The following is a 25,410-nucleotide window of genomic DNA, read 5'->3' on the forward strand; positions in this document are numbered from 1 at the left end:
TGAACAAAGAGCCTGAAGTCTTGTGCAAGAGACAGACAACAATGGGTAATTACAATATAGTATAATGAGTATGTACTTGGGCAGGAGTTGGCAAACTTTTTCTGTAAAGGGCCAAATAGTAAATATTTTTGATTTGTGGGCCACATAGTCTGTTGTAACTACACAATTCTGCCACATGAAAGCAGCCCTAAACAACAGTAAACAAGTAGATGGGGCTGCATTCCAACAAAATATCATTTACAAAAACAGGTGATAGGCTAATTTGGCCCACAGGCCATAGTTTGCCAACCACCATTCTGAGGTGAGAACATTCTTTTATTCAACAATTATTTAATGAACACTTCTTAGTCTAATCCTTTTGCTATTCTATGTGCTAGGGTAAAATAGTAACCCAGACACATAAAAACCCCTTCTCTAATGGATCTTAGAAAAGTGGAGAAGATGGGTGTTAATCAAAATTATATATACATATATAATTTATCATATATATATACCATATACATATACATATTAGTGATAATTTCTAAAAAGAGAAATAAAACAGGAAAGAAACTATGAAGAGTCAAAGGAGTGTGTGAAATTTTAGATGAGGTCACCAGGGATGGCTTTGCCTAGAAGGTGACTTTGAAAAAAGACTGGAAGGAAATGGGAAAACCAGCCATGGAAAAATCTAGAGGAAGTACATTCTAGCAGAGTGAAAAGCCACCGAATAGCTCATGTGGTAGGAGTCAGTCTGTCAAGTCCAGGGACAATGAGAAAGCCAGTGTGGCTGGAATAGAGTAAACGAGGAGAGCAGGGGAGGAGATGAGGCCAGAAGTAACTGGTGCCAGATCAGATAGGGTACTGTAGGTTACAGTAGTTCTACTGGCTTTGAATGAGCTGGGAAGCTGCTGGAGAATTCTCAGCAGAGGAATGACTTGATCTGAGTTATACTAATAGGATTACTCTGGCTGCTACATTAAAAACAGGCTGGGGATGGGGAGGCATGAGCAAAAGGGGTTGAGACCAGTTAGGAGGCTATTGTGATAATACAAGTGAGAGAGGAGGGGGACAGAGCAGAGTGGTGGCAGGAGGGGGAATGAGAAGTGATCCAAATGAGACAGCTACTTGTTATTTGAGGACAAAGGAATGGTCCCAAGGAGGAAGTGACATCCTAACTGAGACTTGAAGGATACGTAGGAATTATCCAAGTATCAGGCTAGGGGAATCAGATCCATGGCTGCAGAGGTCCCGGTGAGAAGTGAGAGATGTGCTGGTGTTCAGGGAATTAATGAGTCAGCAATGTCCTCCAGGGGTTGGCACTCCAATGTAACGCATCCTCAGAAAAACCCCCGGTGCCCACCATGACATATGCTCTACCCTCTCCCAAACCTACTTCTCTGGATTAGGGGGAAGACCCACCAACAAGATTCAACTTCCCTCCAGTTACTAAAGTAACCTCCAAACAGGGTTCCCAGAGTACAAGAAAAAGAAAACGTTTGTAAGTGTGCAGCGTTCTTTGAGATTCCTAGGCTTAAATTCTAGGAAGGGATCCCTAAGTGAAATCATCTAAGACAGACTGGCATCTGACCAGGGTACCAGGGCCAGCACCCAACTCCTAGGAAAATACCTAAGTACCTTAAACAACTGAATGCACTTGGAGACAAGGGTGTCTCCTAAAAATTTTCTAAGAGGAAATATTTTTAACCCAGACATACGACATGGCTCTCTCACAAGTCTATTTGGCTAGGAAATAAGCACAAAAAGGAGAAAAACAACCTCTCCCCCACTTACCTGGGGAGAAAAATTCACTGAGCCAGGTGAAGAGAAAAATTGTGGACTTCATCTACCCTATAATAGGGTACCTACTGGGACTAGGGAGAAACTGGTCTATAGGAAAACAAACACGAGACATTTCTATGTGCAGGTAAGCTTTTTAAGTTTACCTGAAGTATTTTATTTCTTTCCTCCTATTATCTTTGCCATGCAAAATGGGTAGGAAAAGGTGAGACTCATCTCTTGAGAATTTACACTGCTTGTGCATTTTGAAGGGGAGGGATGGAGAGGTTTCTTTGTTTCATTTTAAAGTTTCTCCCCCATTTCTTTGCTCTCTGCCCTCTTCTGCCCCTTAAGCTTATTTTCCTTGTGCTTTTTTTTTTTTTTTTCTTTTTGGCTCCAGGGAACTTTGAATCCCAACTTCAAAAGAAACCTATAATGAAGCCTGGCTGATGTTTAACAGACCCACCACCGCAGGGGCCCAGCCCAACCATTTCTTTGGCTCAACAGCCACAGAGAATGGGTGAGCAAAGCACAGCTAATCCTGAGCATCCAAGTCTGTGCAGCGCTGATTTCTCCACCTGTTGTTCCCTTTGATGGCACATGCATCTGCCCTCCTGCCCCTGGATACAAACCCTGTAGTGTACAAGTGCAGACACCACTCTCAGCCATGCCCCTGCAGGGCACCTCCCAGCCCACCCTCCTGAGGACCCTTCTAGAGGGAAGTGGGCCATGTCCTAGCACTACTAGCAGTCCTTCTGCCCTCAAACTCCCCAGTACCAAAACTCAGGGAATGAGGCAGAAAAGAGACAGTGAGTCACCAACACACAGAGACATTATTAGCCTGCCACAGGCTTCAAAAAACAAATGTACAGCATCCCATTATCTGCTTCACAGTATGGGTCTGACACTAGGTGATTTATTGCTTCCTTAACCTATGCTCAGCCATTTGTTTTTATTTGGTGATTTTTCTCCCCATGATAATGATATTATGAGATCTGACATATAGAATCCAAAATGGAGAAGCAAGCACACTGTTCCTAATTCAAATGGATACTAAGCTCGATGCTGAGGTGAAAAGGAGAGAAAGAACAAGGGATAGAAAGTAGGTTTGGAAGCAAAGAGCCCTTCATCTCTGAGACATAATTTTAGAGAGAAAAATAACAGAAACAAGTCATGACCAAAACAAAGCTGAAGCATGCAAAGGTTGGGGAAGCTGAGTTTCCCTTAAGGCATGGAGATTCCCTTGGCCTGGCTTCCTAGGATGCACCATAGGGAGTGGTCAACATTTGTGATTTTATTAGGTGGACTCTCAACCCCCTTCCTTCCCTCAGCTCTGATAGATGCTCTCCCAGGGTGGCTACCATGTACAAAGAGACATCTGGCCATGTAGCCTTCCCTACCCATAAGCCAAGTTCCTCTATCTTGATAATTCTGTTCAACTGGCTGGGTAATGTATCTATAATTCATATCTCCTTCTGACCAGCCCAAGTCTGATAAATACTCTCCCTTTGATAGGCCCATCTGGGTCACAGATGTTTGATGCTGGATTCCTCAGGCTCTCTGCTCCTCTCAGAGCCTTTGGGAGAGGAACTTCTTTGGGCTAGATTTCTTGCTGAGGGTAGGGAAAGGGAGAATGTTGAATGGGATTTGAAAAATGAGGAGGATTGTTCATATGCCAGTCATTGTACTTGTATGTTAGTAATCTATCTGTAGGTGTGTCCTCCACTACTCAACCAACCTGTAAGCTCCCAAGAGGACTCTGTCCCTGGCACACTCTGCTTGCTCAAAAAATGTCTGGCATAGCATTTGTTAAAGTTGGATTCCTTCAGAGTCACAGTATAATGGAATTATGAGCTTGAGCTCTGTGATTTAATTGTGATAACTGGACACTATATATGAATAATTTAGTTCTAAGACAACCACTAGCTCAACCAAGTCACAGACTCTTATAGAAATCCAGATATCTGTCTCTATGAATCCAAAGGCCTTTCAAACAACCCAAGCCATAGCCCAGAAAAGCAGTCTGCATTTCATATTCTGCTTTCAGTGCTTTGGCCTGGATTTAATTTTGATAAAATAAATCCAGGGAATTCTGACAAAATTACTAAAACCCTCCACTAAGTTGTTAGCACCTGCTCTTTATATATTCTTTATATTTGTCCCTCTGCTTAGCTCACTGTGTCTGGCACATCAAGGACCTTGATAAATAATTGTTTTTCAAAATATGGTTCTTGTCAATAAGAGTTCAATATTTTTAATAATAAAAATTCAGCATAAGGAATACAAGGCAGAGGATAGAAGGGAAAAAGTCTATATATGAAATAAATATAAGGGAGTTGGGAAAGAAAAAAGCTCTCCTCTCCACTATGCAAATTTCTTCCTCCAAAAGAAGAAATTCAGTTAATTATCCTTTTTTAGATCATGATAAGTAGAGATCCAAAAGCATGTTTCTTATTGTGAACAAGTGCTAGATATTTGAGGAATAACATGAAAAGACAGCATGAAAGACAGATAGAAACTAAGGTGGGGGGGAGGGAAAAATAAAAGTCGACTACAGATGAGTCAGATATAGTGCACAGGGGGGAAAAATCAGAATATAACTTATTTTTAGTCTTAAAAAATTTTGTATCCTTAAAATAAAAATAGATTAATATAGAAAGTCAAAAAAATAAGAAGGTCTTAAAAATATGATTGCTAAAATTAAAAATTCAATAGAAGAGTTAGAAGATAAACTCAAAGAAATCTCGAAAGAAAGAAAGTCATTAAGCGTCTGCCTTCGGCTCAGGTCATGATCCCAGGGTCCTGGGATCGAGTCCCACTTTGGGCTCCCTGCTCAGTGGGAAGGCTGCTTCTCCCTCTCCCACTCCCCCTGCTTGTGTTCCCTCTCTCTCTCTGTCTCTCTCTGTCAAATAAATGAATAAAATCTTTTAAAAGAAGAAAGAAAGAAGAGATAAAACATATGAGAGAAAAAAGACACAGAATAAGTTCAGGAGATCCATCCTCAGGAGCCTCAAGAGGAAAAAAACAGGACAGAGAAAACTTAATAAAAAGTATCAAAGTAATAATTTAAGACAATTTGCCAAAGGTAAGGGCATGAGTATCCAAATCAAAAGGACCATTGAGTGCTCAACAAAAGAAAAATAAAAGGCCAACTCTAAAAAAATTATCATAAAATCCCTAAAGTAACAAGGCTAAGATTCTAAACAATTTTTACAAGGAAACAAAACAATCCCCCTCTAAAAAGACACACAATTATCAGAAGAGAAGTTAGAGGCAACTAATGAATTTTTTCAAAAAATCTGAGAGAAAATGTTTTCCAACCCAAAATTTTACACCAAGGCAAACTATCAATTTTGTGTAAAGGCAAAACAAAAACATTTCGAGAAATGTTTTTCAGAAAAAGTCATACCTACAACATTTTTCTTAGAAAGTTACTTAAGGATATCTTCCAGTAAAATAAAGTTGTAAATTAAATGTCCAATAAGGTAAGGTAATAAAAAAGGACATAATCATACAGCTCAGGACACAGCAGCTCCAATCATAAAGCAGAATTTTTGGGATGAAAACTGTGCAGCAGACCTAGATAACTGGTCAAAATTGGAAGAGGAGGGGCACCTGGGTGGCTCACCCAGTTAAGCGTTGACTCTTGATTTTGACTCAGGTCATGATATCAGTGTCCTGAGCTCAAGCCCCAAATCGGGCTCCTGCTAAGCATGGAGCATGCTTAAGAGTCTCTCTCTCCCTCTTCCCCTGCCTCTGCACCACCCCCCCACAACACACTCATATACTCTCTCTCACTTTCTCTCAGAAAAAAAAAGAAAAAAGATTGGAAGAGGAGAAAAAAATAGAATGAACTAGAAGGAAGAGCTCCAGAGAATGAAAAAGAAGACACATTCTATAGATTAACTGATTAGATAAAAACAATTGAGGATATCAAAAATGATGGAGGGAAGAAAGGAAGAAGGGAAGGAGGGAGGGAAGAAATAGAGACTCAAGGGGTAGGGTGGGGGATGGGAGGAAGCTACACCAGGAAGGAAATATAATAATAGAAGTATAGTTTGTTCTGCAGAAAAAAAAAAAATCATAGCCATGATCTTGTAAGTATATATAACTGATTTAACTAAAGATAGTCAAATAACTATATTGGAAAGATGGAGGGGAGAAGAAGGAGACAATATAAAAGTTAAAGTCACCTCTTTATCATAAGAGCAAGCCAATGCATAACATTTAAAATCGATGAATCAAGTAATATAAATACAATATTTGGAGACATGGAGGTAATTATCAAAAGAGACAGGTAAAATAATCAAGTATGGGAGCAAGGCTAGAGGGTGGAGAAGGATGGGAAAAGTTAGGCCGGAGACCGCCATTTTTCCTTATGTCTTTTGACACAGTTTGATATTTGTAACCATGAGCATTTATTACTTTGATGTAAATATTTTTAACTATCAAAAAAGCATAAAGAGTTCATTTTTATTCCACAAAGTGAATTTTGCATGTCAGGGTAGGGAGGTTTGAAACACGTCTGGGTCTAGGGCTAGGAAGGGATGAGTTGCCATGGCAACTCTGAGTCAGCAAAGGGAATAAGCTACAAACACTTAGTTAAGGGTAGTAGCTGTAGGTATCTAGAGACATAAAGGACCACTAAGAAGAATGGTGCCTGGGTACCTGGAACAACAGCTCTCTCAGTCATGGCAGTGGGTTGTTGTAATCAGCGAGAAGAAAAATAAGAACAAGCCAGATTTCCCTGTCTCCCCAAAGAGTTGGCAACCACTGTTGTTAGTGAGGTTTAGCTTCTGCTTAAGGTTATCAAAATCTAAAAACCAAACCCAAACAGAATCTTTCTTATGTGAATATTTCTGGGAACGCGATCAATTTCCCTTATTATTATTATATAAACAACGGCTTCCCATCTGTCAGGTCTAATAATGACAATAATTAATGTTAGTTTAGGACAATTTTTTTACATTGAAAACTTCAGTCCCCAAGCACTTTTCTATTCCTTATGTCATTTGATTCACAAAACAGCCCAAGGATATAAGTAATGCAAAGTATTACTGCAATCACCCTCTTTTTACAGACAAGACATCTGAATTTCAGAAAGTGACTTACACAGTTTATATAGCTAGTTAAGTAGCAAGGACTCTCGAATTCAACTGTATCTTGATTCCAAATTTTACACTTAGTCTTTAACATCACATGCCTGAACTATAAGGTGATCCATTAATTAGTGTTAACTGACTGCCCACACACACGGATACCACAAATTACTATACAAATTGTGGCCAAGAAACACAAAGGCAGCCACCCAGGTATTGGGTGGGAGCTGAGATCCAGTCTTCCCACCTTCCACCAACACTACACCCTAACTCAGATGTAAGCCTTTTTATAATTTGTACAAAGGTACCAGTTATGTCATGAGGAAGCCTTGCCTGCATACACAAATTAACAAGTTTACCACCCACCTCTCTCCTTTCTTACCTCCCTCTAACACTCCCCAACCCCTGCATTGACGGTAATGGAAATCCTCTTACTGGTTTCTGTCTCACAATAGAAGACACATCAGATGCATTAATTCATTAAAATAAACATGAGACAAACAACTTTATGTTGGAGCTATTCTAGGCACTAAGTATGTAGTGGTTAACAAGGGCCCTGATTTCATGGAATGACATTTCAGGCAGGAGAAAGACAAACTAATGTACAAGAAAACATTAGAAGGGATGAGTGTTAACACAAAGCATCAAAATTAGTTGACATAATAGTGATTGAGTAGCTTACTTAAATTAGGGAAAATCAGGAAAGGCCTCTTCAGGAGGTGACATTTCAGTTGATATCAAAATGACAAGAGAAAACCCACCAAGGGAAGGTCAAGGGAAAGAGGTTTCCAAGAAAATGAAACAGCTGTTTCAAAGCCTTCAGGCAAGAACAAGCTGATCTGCTCATTGGAACAGGAGAGAGGCTGCACAGCGAGGGTGTGAGAGTGACTGGGGGAAGAAGCATGGAGGTAGGCAGGGGTCAGCTTGCAGCACACTCTGCGAGCCAGGTGGGGGGCGTGGATTCTATTCTAAGGACAGTGGGGAGAAAGAAAGTAAGAAGGGGGGTAATAGGTTCTGATTTACCTTTTACAAAGGATCTTTCTGGATGCTGGGTAGGGAATGGAATCTAACAGGGCAAAGAGGAAGACTGTGGTCGCCTTAAGGAGACATGGGGTTAGTTGTAAAATGTCTTGTGTTCCTAAAGCTGCTGAATGGCCCAAACTGCACCAGAGACCACACGCACATGAGGCCTCTTCACAGATTTGTGTTACTTTGCTGGGAACCTACGACTATAGGAAGAAGACTCAGGTATAATTGGCACTGATTGGTTTCTGCCAATGTTTACTTTATTTGCTCTCTGAAGAGCCCCTGGCTTCCTCTGGCAGACTAAGCTGTTTGGCTCTCTGTGCCTCAAGCACCTGAGGCATACATCTTCAGGTACATGTCACACCACGTACATGTTGTCTGCTCCACAGAAAATGAGTTCTGTGAGGGCTGTCCCTTGTCTTCGCCATCCCTGTGTCCCTAATTATCTAACACCTAGGACTTCACAAAAGCTCAATAATGTCTCATGGGATAGATGAATATTTTATTTGGGGGCTGTGTGAAGCCTCTGTGTGAGCCCTCTTTTCTCTCCAGAAACCAAAAGCATAAAATGATGTGAGAAATGCAGCCTACAAGTAGGACACCCCAAGCCCCAGTCCCTTACCTCTTGGGTGAGTCGGGGTCGAAGCAGGTCTTGTGCACATCAGTCACCTCGGGGTCGCAGCAGTCCCCATCGTCAAAGTCGTTCAGCATGTTGTTGCACTCCACATGACAGAGCCCATCCCTGCGGTTCCAGGAGTAGCACCTGCCATGCAGGCGGCAGTCACCCCCGTCATAGCCCGTGAGTGGGTGTTCGCACTCAGGGTCACAGTGGTCATTGCCAATCTTGCTGGGCTCACAGTTCACAAGCACAACCCGGTGGCGCAGGGTGGAGTTGTGGACCTGGTGGACACTCAGCTGCCAACTGATGTTGTAGCGGCTGAAGGCATGGTTCAGTGCCTTGTGCTGCCGACTGATCTGCTCCTCGCTCACGATGGGGTTCAGGCCCTCGTCATCACAGATGTTCACCACTTGGTAGCGGATCACCTTCTCTCCCTGGAGGGACTGGTGCCCATTGTAGTGGGAGATCAGCTCCACATTGTCACAAACCGTCCGCCCACAGAGTGGGGGCTGCAAAGGTGACAGAATCTCAGGCTCAGGCTCAAAGCCCTGCAGAACCTCACGCCGTGGATACTCCCCATCCCTAAAGGGGGCCCACTGTTCTTCCAAGGGCTCAAAACTGGCTGTCAGGATCAGGGTGGTCAGTTCCTCCACTCCAGTTGGATGCTGAAGACTGTGTTGGAGGTGGCTTTGTGGGAGGGCAGTCGACCAGAAGACCAGTGTACCCAGGTGTCCACGAAAATAGTGGCCATCCTCAGAGCTATCCCCCCCCAAAAGCAAAGAGCGACAAGACGCCATGAAGGGGCTGTTCAGGGGACCAGACTGCTCTGGACTACTAGCCACCCGAGTGCCATCCACATACAGGGCCATACGCTGTCCATCGTAAGTGGCTGCCACGTGTGTCCATGTGCCTGGTTGGTAGCGACTGTGGCCAGTCACAATGGTGGCTTTCTTCACACGGTCGGTGCGAAGGGAGAAGAAGAAGCGAGCATCTCGCCTTCCCATGTCCTTCCCTGAGCGGATCCCTAGGGCCCAGCCCTTGTCACTGACAGTGTGGGAGCAGTTATCAAACACACCTGGGAAAGAAGGAAGAATCGAGGGGAGAAATACCAGATACAAAGGGGATGGAGAAAGGGAGAAGAAAACCCATATAAATAGCAAGAATGTAGGTTTTTAGTGGGAAAAAATAAGTGATACAGGTTCCCCACCTGAGATGCCTATCCAGTACCCCATATCGGGCCATTCTGGCAACATCTATCCCCAAAATGAATCTAATTTGAGATTCCATCCAATTTAACTCATTCTGGTATTTTTCAATAATCAAAATGGAAGCTAAGAAGGGGATGTCTAATGCAAGTGACAACCATCCTCTAGAGTTTGTCACAAAAGTTCCTCACCCTGAGTTCATGTCTTCCCTCCCTTCCTCAGAAGCCATGGGGGCAATCACAGTTTTTAGAAAAGACAATAATCTCCTATTCCCTCAAAAGGTCCTTTTTCCTCATTTGAATATTGAAATTATGATTCTCCTGGGGGAAAACAAGGAGTTGGTGAATAGGGAAATCCCTCAGAGAAGACTGTAACAGGTATCATTCTCAACCCACTATTCCCTCTAGTGCAAGGATGCCCAACCACAGTGAATAGCTGTTCCCCAGAGTAAGCAAAATGGTACCACCCCATCGTCTGAGATGAAAAAATAGTCAAATCAGTTATAAGAATAGTTGTTCTATAACCAATGATGTTCTATAACCACCACAGTACAGAGGTGAAACTCTACCAGAGAAATGAAGCCGAAGCTCCTTACCACACACTACCTTACCATCTTACTCAGAGGGCACCGGACTGTTAAATTCAACTGAATAAACAAATGGGGGACTACTTGTAGATAAATAGATCATTAATATGTTGCCAGCAGGAGAAAGGAGTCAGATATAATACAACCACAGATAAAACAGGAATCCCAAAGGTGAGTTGGATGCCTCGAATGTTCCCAGAAACCCATCTGTAGTTATGAACCCACCATCCCCCCAGCACCTCTTCTAATAGTATATAAGTAGAGTCTCAGGAGCAGATTTTACTTGTAAGTTACATAGAGGCACTACATTCACACCAGAAATGCTTAATAAGCATTGCTTTATGTAATAAATAAATGATGGAGAAGTCTGCTAGCCTCTGAATCACATATCTGAGGCTAACACCAAAAGTCTTTCTTCCCCAGCCTGTTATATAATTGTATTTATGCCCCCGAGTTCCTATAAAATCCACCCAACAAGAAAATCTCTATGGAGAGTCAGGACTTAAAAGCCATGAGGCCTCCCGTTGTGATTGCAGTCAAGTATTTTAAAAGTCACTACTTTTTCATAAATGACAGAATATTTTTTCTTCTGTCTCTAGCAAAAATCAGTAACTTGTGATTAAAAAAATAATAAAACAGGGGCACCTCAGTGGGTGCCTTTGGCTCAGGTCATGACCCCAGAGTCCTGGGATCAAGCCCCATGTCGGGATCTCTGCTCGGTAGAGAGTCTGCTTCTCCCTCTCCCTCTGCTTGCCACTACCCTGCTTGTGCTCTCTCTTTCTGTCAAATAAATAAATAAATAAATAAATAAATAAATAAATAAATAAAATCTTTAAGAAAAAAACCCACATTTTTTAAACAAAAGCAACTCTAACAATCAGACTTTGAAGTACTGGTGAGGACTAGGTATAATGCAATGGTGATGTTCCAGTTTTGTTTGTTTAGGTTGGGGGGGAGGTGTTTTTACACTGAGATCTGTCTGATAAAGGAGCATAAGAACCGCTGCTTTAACAAATTCTTGTACGGGGTAGACTTTCAAAAGGGCAGACAAATCTAATGAGATGAAGAGTAAGTTCCCTGGTTCAGTGTTTCAGTTTGATTAACTTATTTTGATAAGTACATTTAGCCTTAATTATATCCATCTGCTGACCTATGAACAAATGTACTACAATATTTAATATCAGGACCATGAAGTTACCAAGCTCTCGACTAGTATCTGCTAGTTTTTAAGAGGAAGAATTGGGGAGACTATTTTATATTTGTTGCATATAAATAGGTGTAACTACAGATCTTTCTTGACTTATGATGGGGTTACTTCCTGATTAACCTATCGCAAGTTGAAAATGCATTGAATATACCTACCCTACTGAACACTGCAGCTTAGCTTAGCCTACCTTATATGTCTCAGAATACCTACAGTAGCTGACAGAAATCAGCTAAAATCACCTAAGACAAAGACTATTTTATCGTAAAGTGTTGAATATCTCATGTAACTTATTGAATACTGTACTAAAGGTAAAACACAGAATGGTTATATGGGTACAGAACAGCTGGAAGGGTATCAGTTATCTACTCTTTGGTCATGTGGCTCAATGCAGCTGCATCACTGCTGCTCAGCATCATAAGAGAGTATCGGGACCATATACTGGTCCAATATGGGACCATACAAGAAAAGATCCAAATTCAGAATTCAAAGTACAGTTTCTACTGAGTATGTATCACTTTCACACCATCATAAAGTCAAAAAATCATAAGTTGAACCAATATAAGTCAGGGCCTATCTATATATGAGTTGAATTACAAATTATTAGGCTTCACACATAAATTACCAGATAATTAACTTGTTACCTACCAGGCATCTAGTTGCAATTTTGAACACTTTTACTTACTGTTATTAGAACTTTTGGTTAGTATCAATAAAATAATTGTTTCTCCTTATTTATCTCATAGGAAGCTATAAAATTATTGACAGTGTGTCTAAAATGATATTTCTAACTCCTCGAGACAATACATAGAAGATGTAACTTTATCATAATAGTCTAGTTCAGATTAATCTAAGTTTTTGTAATTATATTAGAAAGGATTTATTAGACAGAAGAACTAAAATAGTCATTTTAGTTGGGAGTTGTAACAAGTATGATAGAAGTATTACTTTTTAAATGATTATCAGAGTAATCTTTGCTTTCTAATTTAATAAGATGTCCCAAGTTGCATATGAGAAACCTAAGTGCCTAGATAACTGCATTTTTTTTGCTGTATTACCATTGTTCATCTATAGGAAGAGAATAGTTTTTGAAGCACTGCCCTGCACTCATTCCATATCAAAAAGAAAGAAAGAAAGATTCTCTAACCCAATTATTGTAGACTGAATATTTATATCCCCCTAAAATTCATATGTTGAAACCTTAATTCATATTGTGATGATATTTGGAGATGGAGCCTGTAGGAGGCAGTTGGGTCAGGAGGATGGAGACCCATGATGGGATTAGCGTCCTTTTAAGGAGAGGAAGAGAGCTAACTCTTCTTGCTCTCTGCCATGTGATGATACAAGAAGAGGGTCATCTGCAAACCAGGAAGAGGATTCTCACCAGACACTGGAACTGCTGGCATCTTAGACTTATCAGCCCCCAGAACTGTGAGGAAAAAAACTGCTTTTGTTTAAGGCACCTAGTCATGGTATATTTGTTACAGCAGCCCAAACTAAGACCCCAATGTTATCACCTAGCTGCAGATCAGAATGACAAGTGAAATTTTCACAAATACACTTCTTTTGACCATGTTGAGAGCTGCTGATCCACCACATTTACAAAAGAAATCACTCTTCTCACTACTGCCCAGTGGATGGAAATGCAGAAGACAGAATTTGGGAGTCATTGTATTTTCCAATCAGTGAAGAAGAATTAGAAAGACTGCTATCAATGGTAAGTTAAATCAGACATGAAAGTGGAAAGCTCATCTGAAATGGCTTCACACCATTTGTTTAAAAATCACATCTGATCAGGCATTTTAATACAACCTATGTAACCATTGTATGTACTTGTCCATTAATTCAGCAAACTAATGGAATGAGAGTAGTTAAAAGAAATAAGGGCCTGTTATAAATAGTGCACAGATATGATGCTATTAGGGAATGTGGCTAATTGACTGTCTAGGAACTGATAATTAATTGGGGCTTTTTATTATCTATAATAAAACTCATATTTAAGACCACTGAAATGAAAATAAATACCCTCTGCTCCCACTGAAAGATCTGTTATTCCAAAAGAGGAAACTGCAGCACTGAAGCATGGTGTGGCTTATATCTCCCTGATAATCACCGCCATCAGCCCCGCCTCTTTCATGAAATCTTCAGTACAACCTTGTGAGGATTTTCAAATTTTCCAAAGACAAAGTGGGTAAATATTTCTGTCCTCCTGCATCTTCTATAGTCTATACAATGATCATCCCTTCCCCCAATCTGGAGGATGTGCATAGAAAATTATGATTCTCTTCTCTCTTAAGACTGAATAAACCAATATAGTGAGGCTGAAATTGCACCCTCTGCTCAAACATAGATTTAACTCCAACATTGAACCTATAACCTGATGCTCCACACTTCAGCCCTAGCTGGTGGGAAGAGGATCATGCTTGGTCACTTGAAGGACTGTCACTCTATTAAACCACAAAGAGTTCACATTTCATCTCAGTGTTCTGCTCCTTCTGGGAAATGAAATTTCACTTGGAATTAGTCATTTCAGTTCATCAAACATTTACTGAACATCCCATTCATGCCAGACATAGAAACTCATTTCAGCTTTGGAAGAAAAAGCAATCTTTGCCCTTGAGGAGTTATACTCTCATGGGTGGGTGGAAACATTAAGAGATAATTTCAATATATCAAAACTTAAGATCAAGGAATACATAGGTGAGTGAAAACAGAGCCTAATCTCAACCCATATAATTTGGAGAGAATTTCCTAAGGGGAAAAGACCCAAACCTACTCTTGAAGAGTGAGTAAGAGTTGGCCAGGCAAAAGAATTATGGATCACTCTACACAGTGGGGACAGCAAGATGGCAGGCACCACGGGTGGAAACAGGTCAAAGTAGGTCTTGCATAACACAGTAAGGGGCTTGGACTGAATAAGTTAAGGAATAGCTAGAGGTTTTCCTACTGTTGCCAAATGCCTCTGATATCCCGAGAGCACACAGAGGAACTGCAGCAGGAAACATCCCATGGCTGGCCTTGTCCTGAACACTTGGTCCAACTTCAATTAAGGAACTTTCCAAAGCTTGCAGATGGACAACTGTGGCACAAGAAATACATGAACACTACAAGAGTTCCATGTAGTTAGTCCACCCACGTACTTGCTCAGCAGATATTTATGAAGCAGTACTAGCTGCCAGTCTCAGTATTTGTGGTGGGGATTTCTAGTGATCAAATGGTTATTTGACATCATGGAGAGTTCAGTACAGTGCAGAAAATAAGCCTTAAATAAGTAACTACAATGAGATATGCTGAAAGTGAGAAGTATAAATAGCTACGTGAACAGCAAAAGAACCTCTTTATTAAAACATGGAGCTAATACGGCAGAAATTCTCCCTAAAGTTATTAAATGCCAGCTTTCTAGCACTGACCCATCTTGTTAATAATTTGATGCTATCCAAATCTGCCCATGAAACTAGGGCTACCTTGATCACCAGTCAAACTGTCTGAAAAGGTTAGGAAGACCCAAAGCCAAGGAACTCCAAGATGTAAGTTCAAACATTCTCAAATCAAAGGTCCTGACAGCTCACCCAGAAACATTCACTGTAAAATTCCTTATATCAAATACCCAATTCAGCTGAATCTTCTAAATTGGGATGTGGTATTCTTTTTGTGAATATTTTTTCCCTTACTTCTTAGCATGGAAAGATATCTCCCATTTAAATAGTACTTGAGCTTCCCAAAGCAATTGTGTGTAACTATCATTTAAATGGTAAAGCCATCCTGTGAGCTAGGCAGGATAACTATCACCAGTCTCATTGTATAGATGAAGACACTGAGGGTCTGAGAGGTCGGGTGTCAGGCCGGGTGCAGACAGTACACTAGAGCTGAAGTGTCATGATTCAGAGCCTAGAACAGATTTCTATGCTGGGGAAACCACAGAGCATGGAGGTTCCAAGCATGAGTCAGTGGAAGTTCCAGTCCCCAGTCTACTTAACATGATATATGACCCCAGAAAAATTATATCACCTTGCTGAGCCTCAGTTTACTTATTTGCAAATTGTACCTGTAAAATAAAATCTGTACTTCACTGGTCTTCTCTTCAGCATCTTTCAATCACAGGCCAACCTCCTGAGGTTTTTGGGAGAATTAAATAAAAGAATACATGTGAAAGATCTCGGCACAGTGCCTAACTCATAGAAAGTGATGAACAAACATTAGCTATGACAAGGAGGAGTTTGATGATAAGACATCAAAGGGAAGAAGAAATCAGGTATAAAGCCAATGTTATGCTGGAAAATATTTAACAATTGGTCCTCTGAAGAAAAGAAAAGGGAAAAAAAAAAAACAAGTCCTGATTTGTAGCATTTGCCAATTTTTGTAGTACAAATATTCCTACAATGGCCAATTTTAAGTTACCAATATGATGTTGCTGAACATGGGATTGGGAAGAGATATACAGTTGGTTCTGATGAGCCTGTCTGAGCCAGTTCCACCATGATAAAAACTGAAAACAGATGCAAACTGCCAAGTGTCTCCTTCTCCCTCTGACTATTGAAATGGCTGTGTGTACTTCGCTGCTGAGCTGATTTTTTAGAATTTAAAAGGAGTAAATGTCACTTTAGATTTACTATAAAGCTACAGTAATCAAGACAGTGTGGTATTGGTGAAAGTGTAGACAAACAGATCAATGAAACAGCACAGAGAGCCCAGAAATAGACCCACATAAATAGATTCAACTGATTTTTGACCAGGAGCAAAAGCAATACAATAGAGCAAAGATAGTCTCTTCAACAGATGTTAACACTGGAGAAAATCTAGATGACCTTGGGTTTGGTGATGACATTTTTAGCTATAACACCAAGACATGATCTATGAAAGATGTAATTTATAAACTGGACTTGATTAAAAATAAAAAACTATTGCTCTGCTAAAGACAGTGTCAAGACAACCAGAAGACAAGCCACAGACAGAGACTTCTCTTTCTTTTCAGACTAGCAGAGTAGAGACTGACAAAACCAAGGCAGCATAAGCCAACACACTATATGTGGTGAAACCCTTAGCTTTTGCAACATTGAGATTTTACAACTTTGGATGTATATGTGATAAAAGCAAATGTGTTATAACTGTTGTTTATTCATCAAAGTCACATTCTTGGGAGGAACAGAGGGACAAAATCATCAATATGATTTATGAAATCACTCAACACCGAACTGAACTATGATAGCCCATGGGTTGGAAAAATGAGATTGAATGATGTAACTTGAAGAATGGTGATGGTACTGAAGCCAAACATTTGGACCATGTCATTTTAAGACTTTAAGAATCACTCTTCCAGTTCTTGCTTGGAACGGGCTTCCATTATGTATCAATGTTGACTAAATTTAAAATTGTTCAAACACCTTGCCCTGTATTTAATCTAAGTTTTGAGAAAAAGGAAAGTAAATTGAAGGAGTATATCCTATTCATTGTATTCCTATTTCTAACTCCAAAATTCATATTTACAGACCCTGGGTATCTTAACAGAGATGTGGGTCTTCAGGAAAAATCATTTGCATCCAGTTCTCTATTATTAATTGCATTGGGAATTAATAGAGTCAATTACTGTCAAGGAGAGAAGTCTTCTTCAAACCAGGATACAGTCTCCCTGAGTGATTATGAGAAATTCTAATAGTAGTAAACATCATAGTGAAAGAGTTACAGACAACCGCTTACTAGGTACATTTTAAAATGTGGCCTCTATAGAGAAATCATCTAGCTTCTTTCCACTTCTTGGGTTCTTTCTTTGCACTCAGGAGATCTGTTGCTCCTCACAAGAGGAAATAAAGGGACCTAAACTACCTTTTATTAAATGTCTACTATGCTCCAGACACTGGGCATGTGCCACCCCTATTAAGCCCTACCCCAAATGTATGTGTTGATTTTATTATCCTCATTTACAGACCAACAACCAAGGGTCATAGAAGTTAAGCAAGTCATCCATAGTCTTACATATAGTAAAGGCCAGACACAGGGATCAAAACCAGGGCTCTTTGACCAAAAAGCCCATGCTTTCTCCACTGCACTAAAATATTTCGAATCTGGGGCACCTGGGTGGCTCAGTCAGTTGAGCACTTGTTTTCGGCTCAGGTCATGATCCCAGGGTACTGGCACCGAGACCCACATCAGGCTCCCAGCTCATCAGGGAGTCTATTTCTCCCTCTCCCTCTGTGTGCTTTCTTTCTCTCTCTCTCTCTCTAATAAATAAATAAATCTTTAAAAAAATAAAAAATAAAATATTTCAAATACTAAAAAATACGTATCTAGTTTTTGTTTTGAAGCAAGAAGAGCAATACAGGCTGGTGAATGTGGCATTAGCAAATATGCAGACCACTCCTTGAAGGTGATTGGGATCTGACTCTTCAAAACCTATGGAGGCTAACAGCCACCCCCGAGAAATAGTTTGGAGGACCAAACTGACTAGCTGGCTGGTTAATTATGTACGTGTTGCCCAAATGATAGACTGACTTGCTGAACATTTGGTAAAATTTCCGGGCGGTCCTGCAGGGTTTTCTGCAATACATACCATTCAGGAATCAATTCTAGAGGACCCTGAGGCACAGGGAGAGCTTTTCATCCCAAAGCGAGGACAGCAACTGAAGGCTGAAGAAGGTGGAAGGGAAGCCAATATCAAGAACACTCAACTGAAAACTCCCTTCCAAGCCAGTGGCTTCCATCTCCACCTTCTTCTCTTGTTTTTCCCACTAGGTGTGTAACTGGTGGAGGGGACCCTATATTAGAAGAAAATGTAGTAAAACAGAGGAGTGGGTGGTCCAGGTTGAAGCTGCCCCTATCTCTCAACCAACCCGGTTAAACTGCTCTGCCCACTCTCTGGTGGAGAAGGATCCACCAGAAATCTTCCCTCTCCCCTTCTGGGATCCTCTGTCCATTGGTTTTGACAGAAGGGAGTCCCTGACCACAAGACCAGGTAGAGGGAGTTATGCTTCAACAGTGCTCCCAGCATCATAATTACAAGGCAAGTTATCATCCTCCCCAGGAGTTATAAAAGTCAATGTAAGGGGCGCCTGGGTGGCTCAGTCGTTAAGCATCTGCCTTTGGCTCAGGACACGATCCCAGGGTCCTGGGATCGAGCCCCGCATCGGGCTCCCTGCTCAGCGGGAAGCCTGCTTCTCCCTCTCCCACTCCCCCTGCTTGTGTTCCATCTCTTGCTGTCTCTCTATCAAATAAATAAATAAAATCTTTAAAAAAATAAAAATAAATAAAAGTCAATGTAAAGTAAGAAAAAAAGAGAGGGAAAAAAAAGAGAATCTTCTGAGAATGGTCAGGACTCAACCTGTCCTTGTCACTTTTATTTTATGGTAATGACAAAAGGGGGAAAGGAGCATCTCATACCCTTTTCCTCAAAACAGAGAAGTATCTGTGTTTCAGAAACATTGTGTGAACTTATTTCAGAGTGTTGAAATAAATGGAAAAGTATGTATATATATATATAATATATATCCCCCTGTCTGAGAGGCTAAGAAGGCCCAATGCTGAGGAGGGTGCACAGAGACTCATTCTCTTACACCTCCCCAATTAAACCCTGCTCTCCAGTCAAGACGCCACTCTTCAACATCAATATTCTAGCGCCATTGAAAATGTCATCTAGCTCCCTTTGTCTGAAATGCCTCCCATCTGTGGGCATGTCCTTCAGAAGTCAGCTGCAGGTCCAATCTTGTCTAGGAAGGCTTCCTTGAGTGCTCTCGTTAGAGCACTCCTTGCTGAGCTGCACAGTACTGCTGCTACTTTCCTTATTCCATCAAGCAATATGAGAGCACTGTAAGGACAAAAGCCTGTCTCAGACACCTGTGCATTTCCCACAGGGTCAAGGGAGGAATGGGTTTTAGTTCCTGCATTGCACTGACTCTGTTCCAGAAGTCAAACTGAGTCATAAGTCTTGACTCAGAGGAGAAACATTCCCCACCACTCTGGGGCAGAGGGGGAGGGGGGACAGATGGTGTTGCCCCAAAGCCCTGCAATTGCATCTGACCTAGAGGATGATGTAAGGGGGACCAAGCATTCTGTGCACTGTGTCATCATGAGTGCTTAGACCTTCTCATGATGCTAGACAGGCTTTCCCTCAGGCCTCACATAAAAAGCTGCTTCCTCCTGGGTCCTACACAGCTGTACTACAGCACATGTGGTAAAACCTATTGAGAGCTTTTCCTGGGCAAAGCCCCGTTGTGGAGACAGCCCCTGTCCATGGCAGAGCCCCACAGAAGAGACCATTTAACTACAATACAAGCCAAGGTGGTAGAAAATAATAAGGTCCAGAGAGAAATACTGCCCTTGGCACTGAGATGGCCATAGAACCTCACTTCCAGGAAAGCCCCATGGCAGAGTCCTTTCTGCACTTCTGAGAGAATCAAAGTCAGGAGTGAGAGTCCTGCTTCTCCAAGAAGGCCCAGCAGCTTCCAGGAAGGTGAGGTTCTATTCAACAAAACAGAGGAGTCATGCACAGTGTCATCAGCTCTGGTAACTAAAAAAACATGCTGTATGGTGCAAGCTTGTTTTTATGAGAAAAATGAGCAAAAAACAGAGCCAGGTTAGGTCATGACCATAAATCAACCTGATACAAGGCAAGGTCTTTTCTCAGGATGTTATGCCTGTGCCCCCCCTACCCCGCCACCAACACATCTATCTACTGCTTTCTGTAGAACTACTTACCCAACACCCTGCCCCCCAGAGAGGCCACAAGGGGAACAGAAAGGACCAAGGAGGAGGAGGAGATAGGCCATCCATCAAAGACCACACAAACTGGCAGAGAGCAGGGCCATGTCAGCAGGAAGAGGAGAAAGTGAAAAGAGAAGCCCAGGGAGGTGTTTTTCAGCAGCTCCAGATCACTTTCCTTCCAGACAGGATTAGGCTCAGCTTTTTATCTAGGAGTCCAAGCTTTTATAATTTAAAGCACAGAATGGGAAAGTCCTCCTGGGAATGTTTCACTCCCATCATCCTAGCAATTTTTTCAAGCTCTCCTCCTAGGCCACTCATCCCTTTAGTCACGCTCTTGCTGTGCGCAAAGATGATGGGAATCAGGATGGGGGGCTTCCCCGGCTCTCCCCAAGCCCCTCAGGCAGGGGTGAGGGTCAATGTGGCAGCTCACCAGGGAGAGGAGAGAGCAGGAAAATACAGAAAGAGGTGGTCAGAGACAAGAATCCAAAGGCATTTACAACCTCAGAAGCTATGGCCTGCACACAACAACCACAGAAAGTAGTGAGCAACGTTCCTGACGCAAACTGACAATAAATGTTAACTACTTTTTGAGTTATTTTTGTTACTGATGGACGGGTGGGAGATGCGGGAGCTAAATCCAAACACCACCAGCTTTTACCTTTATCAGTAGTGTCTGCCTAGAGTTCAGGGTGAAAGTGCCCACAGACCTCCCAAAAGGCCAACTCTAGTACAGAGCTGTTCAGATTCTACTGTGGGTATGAACACCCCAGAGGCCTGAATAAATGCAGATTCTGATTCAGCAGGATTTGTGTGGCGCCTGAAATTCTGTGCTTCCAACAAGCTTCCAGGTGAAGCCAATGCTTCTGGCCTTCACACCATACTCTTGAGTAGCGGGCCTCTAAATGAGAGCAGATCAAGATCTGGGTCTTTGAGAATGGGCTTCTGTTGGCAGTGGGTGGGGGATGGAGCTCCACTAGTGACTTAAATACATAAATCTCCTCCACTTCCACCACCATGCCACCATTTCCTGCAGACATACACACACGCACACACACGTTCACGCACAAACACAAGCAGGCCCCACAGACAAGTCTGCCTTGTGACCATGCGTGTCACTTCCCTCTGCTCACGTATCACCTGCACAATCATATTGGGTGACAACAATAAGAGACAGGGGCATGGTGGGTGTAAAGAGATGAGTGGAAAACTCAAGAAGAAATGAGAATTTTCAATGTTCAGCCTCAAAGACACACAAATTAAGACAAAATCGAAATTCTTGTCTCTCAGGTTGGTAAATGATAGTCTCTAGAATTGGTGACTGGTGGAAAAGCAAGCACACTCATGCACTGCTGGGCTGAGAGAAAATTGGTAAACCATTCTGGAGAACAATTTGGCAACCATTTGCCAAAAATATCCATATCCTCCAACCTTGTCATTTCATTCCTGGGAATCACAGTAAGGAAATAATTAAGAGGTATATTATTATACCTCCCCAATGGCATTATTTATAATAGAAAAACAGTACAGTCCACCCAAACAATATAACACTATTCTGCCTTTAAAAATAACATTTTAGGGATGGTAGGGAATTGGATGAAGGGGGTCAAAAGGTACAAACTTCCAGTTATAAGCTAAATAAGTACTGGGAAAATCAAGCACAACATGGTGACTATAGTTTACACTACTATATGGCATATTTGAAAGTCGCTAAGAGAGTAGATCTTAAAAGTTCTCATCACAAGAAAACATTCTTTTTTCCATTTTTCTTTTTTTTTATATCTACATGAGATGATGGAAGTCAACTAAACTTATTGCAGTAATCACTTTGTAATATATGTAAGTCAAGTCATTATGCCATATACCTTAAACTCACACAGTGCTATATGTCAATTATATCTCAAAAAAACTGAAAGATAAATAAATGAGTAAATAAATAACATTTTAAAAAATAAAATAGCTGCTGGTAAAACTCAACAAATGTCCAAGAGGGCAACATACGAAGATCCTAGATTCTCCTCCTCCCACAGACACACTAGCTTTACAGCTACATGTGGAAAAATTTCTTCTTTTAAAAACCTAAGGTCTGGCTGAGGGACGACTACACAGCTAGCAAATGAGCGGGTAGGAGAAGCTGGGACACAGTCTTACCATAAACCCCACCCTCAGCATAGCAACCCACAACCAGGAGGGAATTCAAGCCCCAAAGATTCTCCCTGAGAAGCGAAGGGTCCCAACCCCTCATTGGGCATCCCAACTTTTAAGACAGATACTTGAGAGACAAGTCCCCAAAACACCCAACTTTGAAAATCAATGGAGCTCGTGTCCCAACAAGACAAGACTAGCAATCTGAGAGCCCACCTACAAAGAACTGGTGCGCTCTGACTCACCTGCCCAGGGCCCAGCTCAGAGGCAGCCCACGGCGCCCAGACTTCAGTGAAGGAGGTTCACCTGCTGATATTAAAGTGCTGGCCGTAGGGGCAGGCGTCCAAGGTACCACACACATCTCTTAGCTAGCCATCGTGAGTGGCGTGAGGGGCAGGCTGCTAATTAAGCATGCACCTCGGGGCTGACTAGAGTCCTTTCCAGAGACCACTGAACGGCTGGCACTATCTTCAGGCTCACCCTCCGCCATGCTCCAGAGCGCCAGTGTCTGGTGGGCAGCTTTATATGCATCTGGTGCCCTGGGTTTTATTCTGGGGGAAGGAGGGGGATCCACAGGACTGTGGCAATGGGAGAGACAATCCTTGGCAGGTGGTTTCCAAGCCCAGGGCACTGTACAGACAGCGAGACACACACTCCCCAGTCTTTCTGGGAAGGAGGCCCCTTTGCTTGCATTGGAGTTTTGGCCGGAGGGTCAGGCCTCAGGTTTTGACACATATTTAATGGCCTACAGAGCTGCTCTCAAGGAACGTGGGCTGTGGACACCATCCTGGTGATCCCTCTGCCTTGCTCCAGATCGCCATGATCATCCAGAAGAGAGCTTGTGCGCTCATCTGGAACCCCAGTGTCTGTGACTGCAAGCCAGGGTTGTGAGATGTTTGTGCCAACGCCATCCATGACCTCAGTACATTTCAGCATGTTTAAATTATCTTTTTTTCCCCCGCATAAGGAAATAAATATATAATTGGAGTGTAAGAAGCGTTGAAATGTTCCTTACATCAACTCATTCCCGCGAAAAAAAGAAAACAGTCTCCTAATTAGTAATTTTAGGCACACGGATTTCTTTTCTGGGGGCGGGAGGGGATGTCATTTCAACCATTTTTAATAACCTTAGAGAACAAACAGTATGAAATTCCCTGTGCATTCACATATTCTGCTGGTCCTGTGACTATGGAATTCCGTAAACAGCACATCAAAGACCAAACAATAAAAGGTTGGTGTGCATAATGAGCATCTATGATGGGAGAGCTGTGGGGTCGGGGAGGGGGGGCTCCCTTTCCTCAGCAGAGGTGGAGAGCTGCCTGCAGGTTTTTCTTCCTACCAACCTGATCTCCCACCGAAACTAAAAGAGAAAAGCAGGTCCTTGGAATTCCAGCAACACAACAGAAAGGATAAAACCCCCCAAATGCAGAAGGTGGGCTGCGCAAAAGCTAAGGGAATGGTAGGAAGTCCCACCCTTTAGAGAGCCTGGTGTATCTTGGATCTCTTAATCCTTGAGAAGACACCTTAGTACCTAGCACAGGCTAGTCCTGGGAGAGACAGAGACACAGTGGCACCCACAGCCGGATGCTTCAGCCCTCCTTCTGCAAGCTCACCCCTTTCTATCAAGGTCCCTCTGAGAACTCTTAAAATTCCAGCTGAGCAGCTCCCGACACCAATTTCCTGTTTTCCCTTTCCTCTGCCAAATAAATAATCTTGAGATCTCTCTCAAAAATTTGCTTTGGCATTTCACTTGCCAGGTACAGTTTACAGAATCAATGCTGCCCTAAGAAGCAGTGTTTAAATAGTGTTAAATATATACTTGATGATTCAGAGGCATTGCAGGAGTCTTTATTTAAAGGAAGCTTGGGGCAGATCCTCGCACCGTGAAAATGAGCTCCCAACTTAGGTTAGCTGGTTGCCTATCGGGTTTTCATAAAGTGAGACATCATAGTACTTTCAGAGCATTAGTATTTGTCCAACGTGTCTCCTATTCACTCAGTGACCATGTACTGCCTGTGTTGACTTAAAAATATCGGGAGATTTTTGCCTCTGCCCTGTGGTCACAAATAACTCACGGAGACTCTGGCAGCTTTCTAGGAAGGCAGTTATACTCAGGGACCACACAAACCCAAATACTCTGCCAATCAGAACCTAAAGACCCTTTTCCACCAGTTTCAAAGCCTAAGAAACCAGAGGATACAGAGTGTGTGTTCTCAAATTAAACCCAGGTGAGTCTTCAGAGCCCAGTGTGCAAAGAGAACACTTAAAGCTGACCTATGAGTCAACCCCTGCTGCAACACAGCTTTGGCTGCCTGGCCTCTGCGTGAGAAAGAGAAAGAACAAGGAAAAATAGGTGATGACTTGACATTTTAGGTTAAATGAGGACTAACATCATATTTTTTTTCCTTTTCTTATTGCAAGGCTTTCTAAAATGTTTTCTTCTGCTTTCCAGTAAGAGATTTAAATTAACCAAGGGCAATCTGGAAGAGTTAAGATAACACCAAATTGGGAACCAAGAAGCTTGGAATGTGATCCCAGCCTACTGCTGTGTGATGTCTGAAAAGTGCCTTTCCCTCTCTGGGCCTCATACTCCCATCCGTGAAGGAGAGGCTGGGAGAGGTTGTCACGAGGCCCATGTTGTTCTAAGTGTCTGTGCCTGGGATCTCTAGGCTCATCCCGAAGGACTGCGAGGTTCTCATCCTTCTCATCCTTTCTCACTGTCAGACATCCTGTGATGGGGACCACAGAAGGTGGAAAGGATGGAACTGGACCCACACTTCAATGGGCAGGTTTTGTTCCTACAAGACCCCTCTTTTGAATTCATCCTGCAATCACGTGCCTCTGTCCCCTAAAAAAATGGAATAACTAAAATATTGTGGTTAGTTGAGGATACTGGTCAGTTGGAATCCAGTGACTTGAGGTTTCACTGTAAATAATCCCATGCTGAGCTGTGTCACAGAGATAGAGATGCATACCTGTGCACGGGATATCAGAAGAAAAGAGAATTTGCAGGGACGAAAACGGGCAGAGGAGGCCTTGGGGGAGAGGGGCCTGAGCCCGCCCTGGCCCAGTCGGCTGGC

General features: G+C 42.2%; 1 protein-coding gene across 1 annotated transcript in view; it reads right to left on the minus strand.

Moving 5' to 3' along the window:
• PAPPA2 (pappalysin 2) overlaps nt 1-25,410 on the minus strand; it is a 260,705-nt gene that overhangs the window by 220,571 nt on the left and 14,724 nt on the right. The window contains exon 2 of the mRNA XM_088016851.1: nt 8,506-9,577. Within this exon, the coding sequence (XP_087872977.1) occupies nt 8,506-9,577 (1,072 nt within the window). The remainder of the gene's footprint in view (nt 1-8,505; nt 9,578-25,410) is intronic.

This window comes from Eumetopias jubatus, unplaced genomic scaffold (genome assembly GCF_037043125.1).
Source record: "Eumetopias jubatus isolate StellerSeaLion01/CBP00866 unplaced genomic scaffold, mEumJub1_p1.0 scaffold_12, whole genome shotgun sequence".
Lineage (NCBI taxonomy): Eukaryota > Metazoa > Chordata > Mammalia > Carnivora > Otariidae > Eumetopias > Eumetopias jubatus.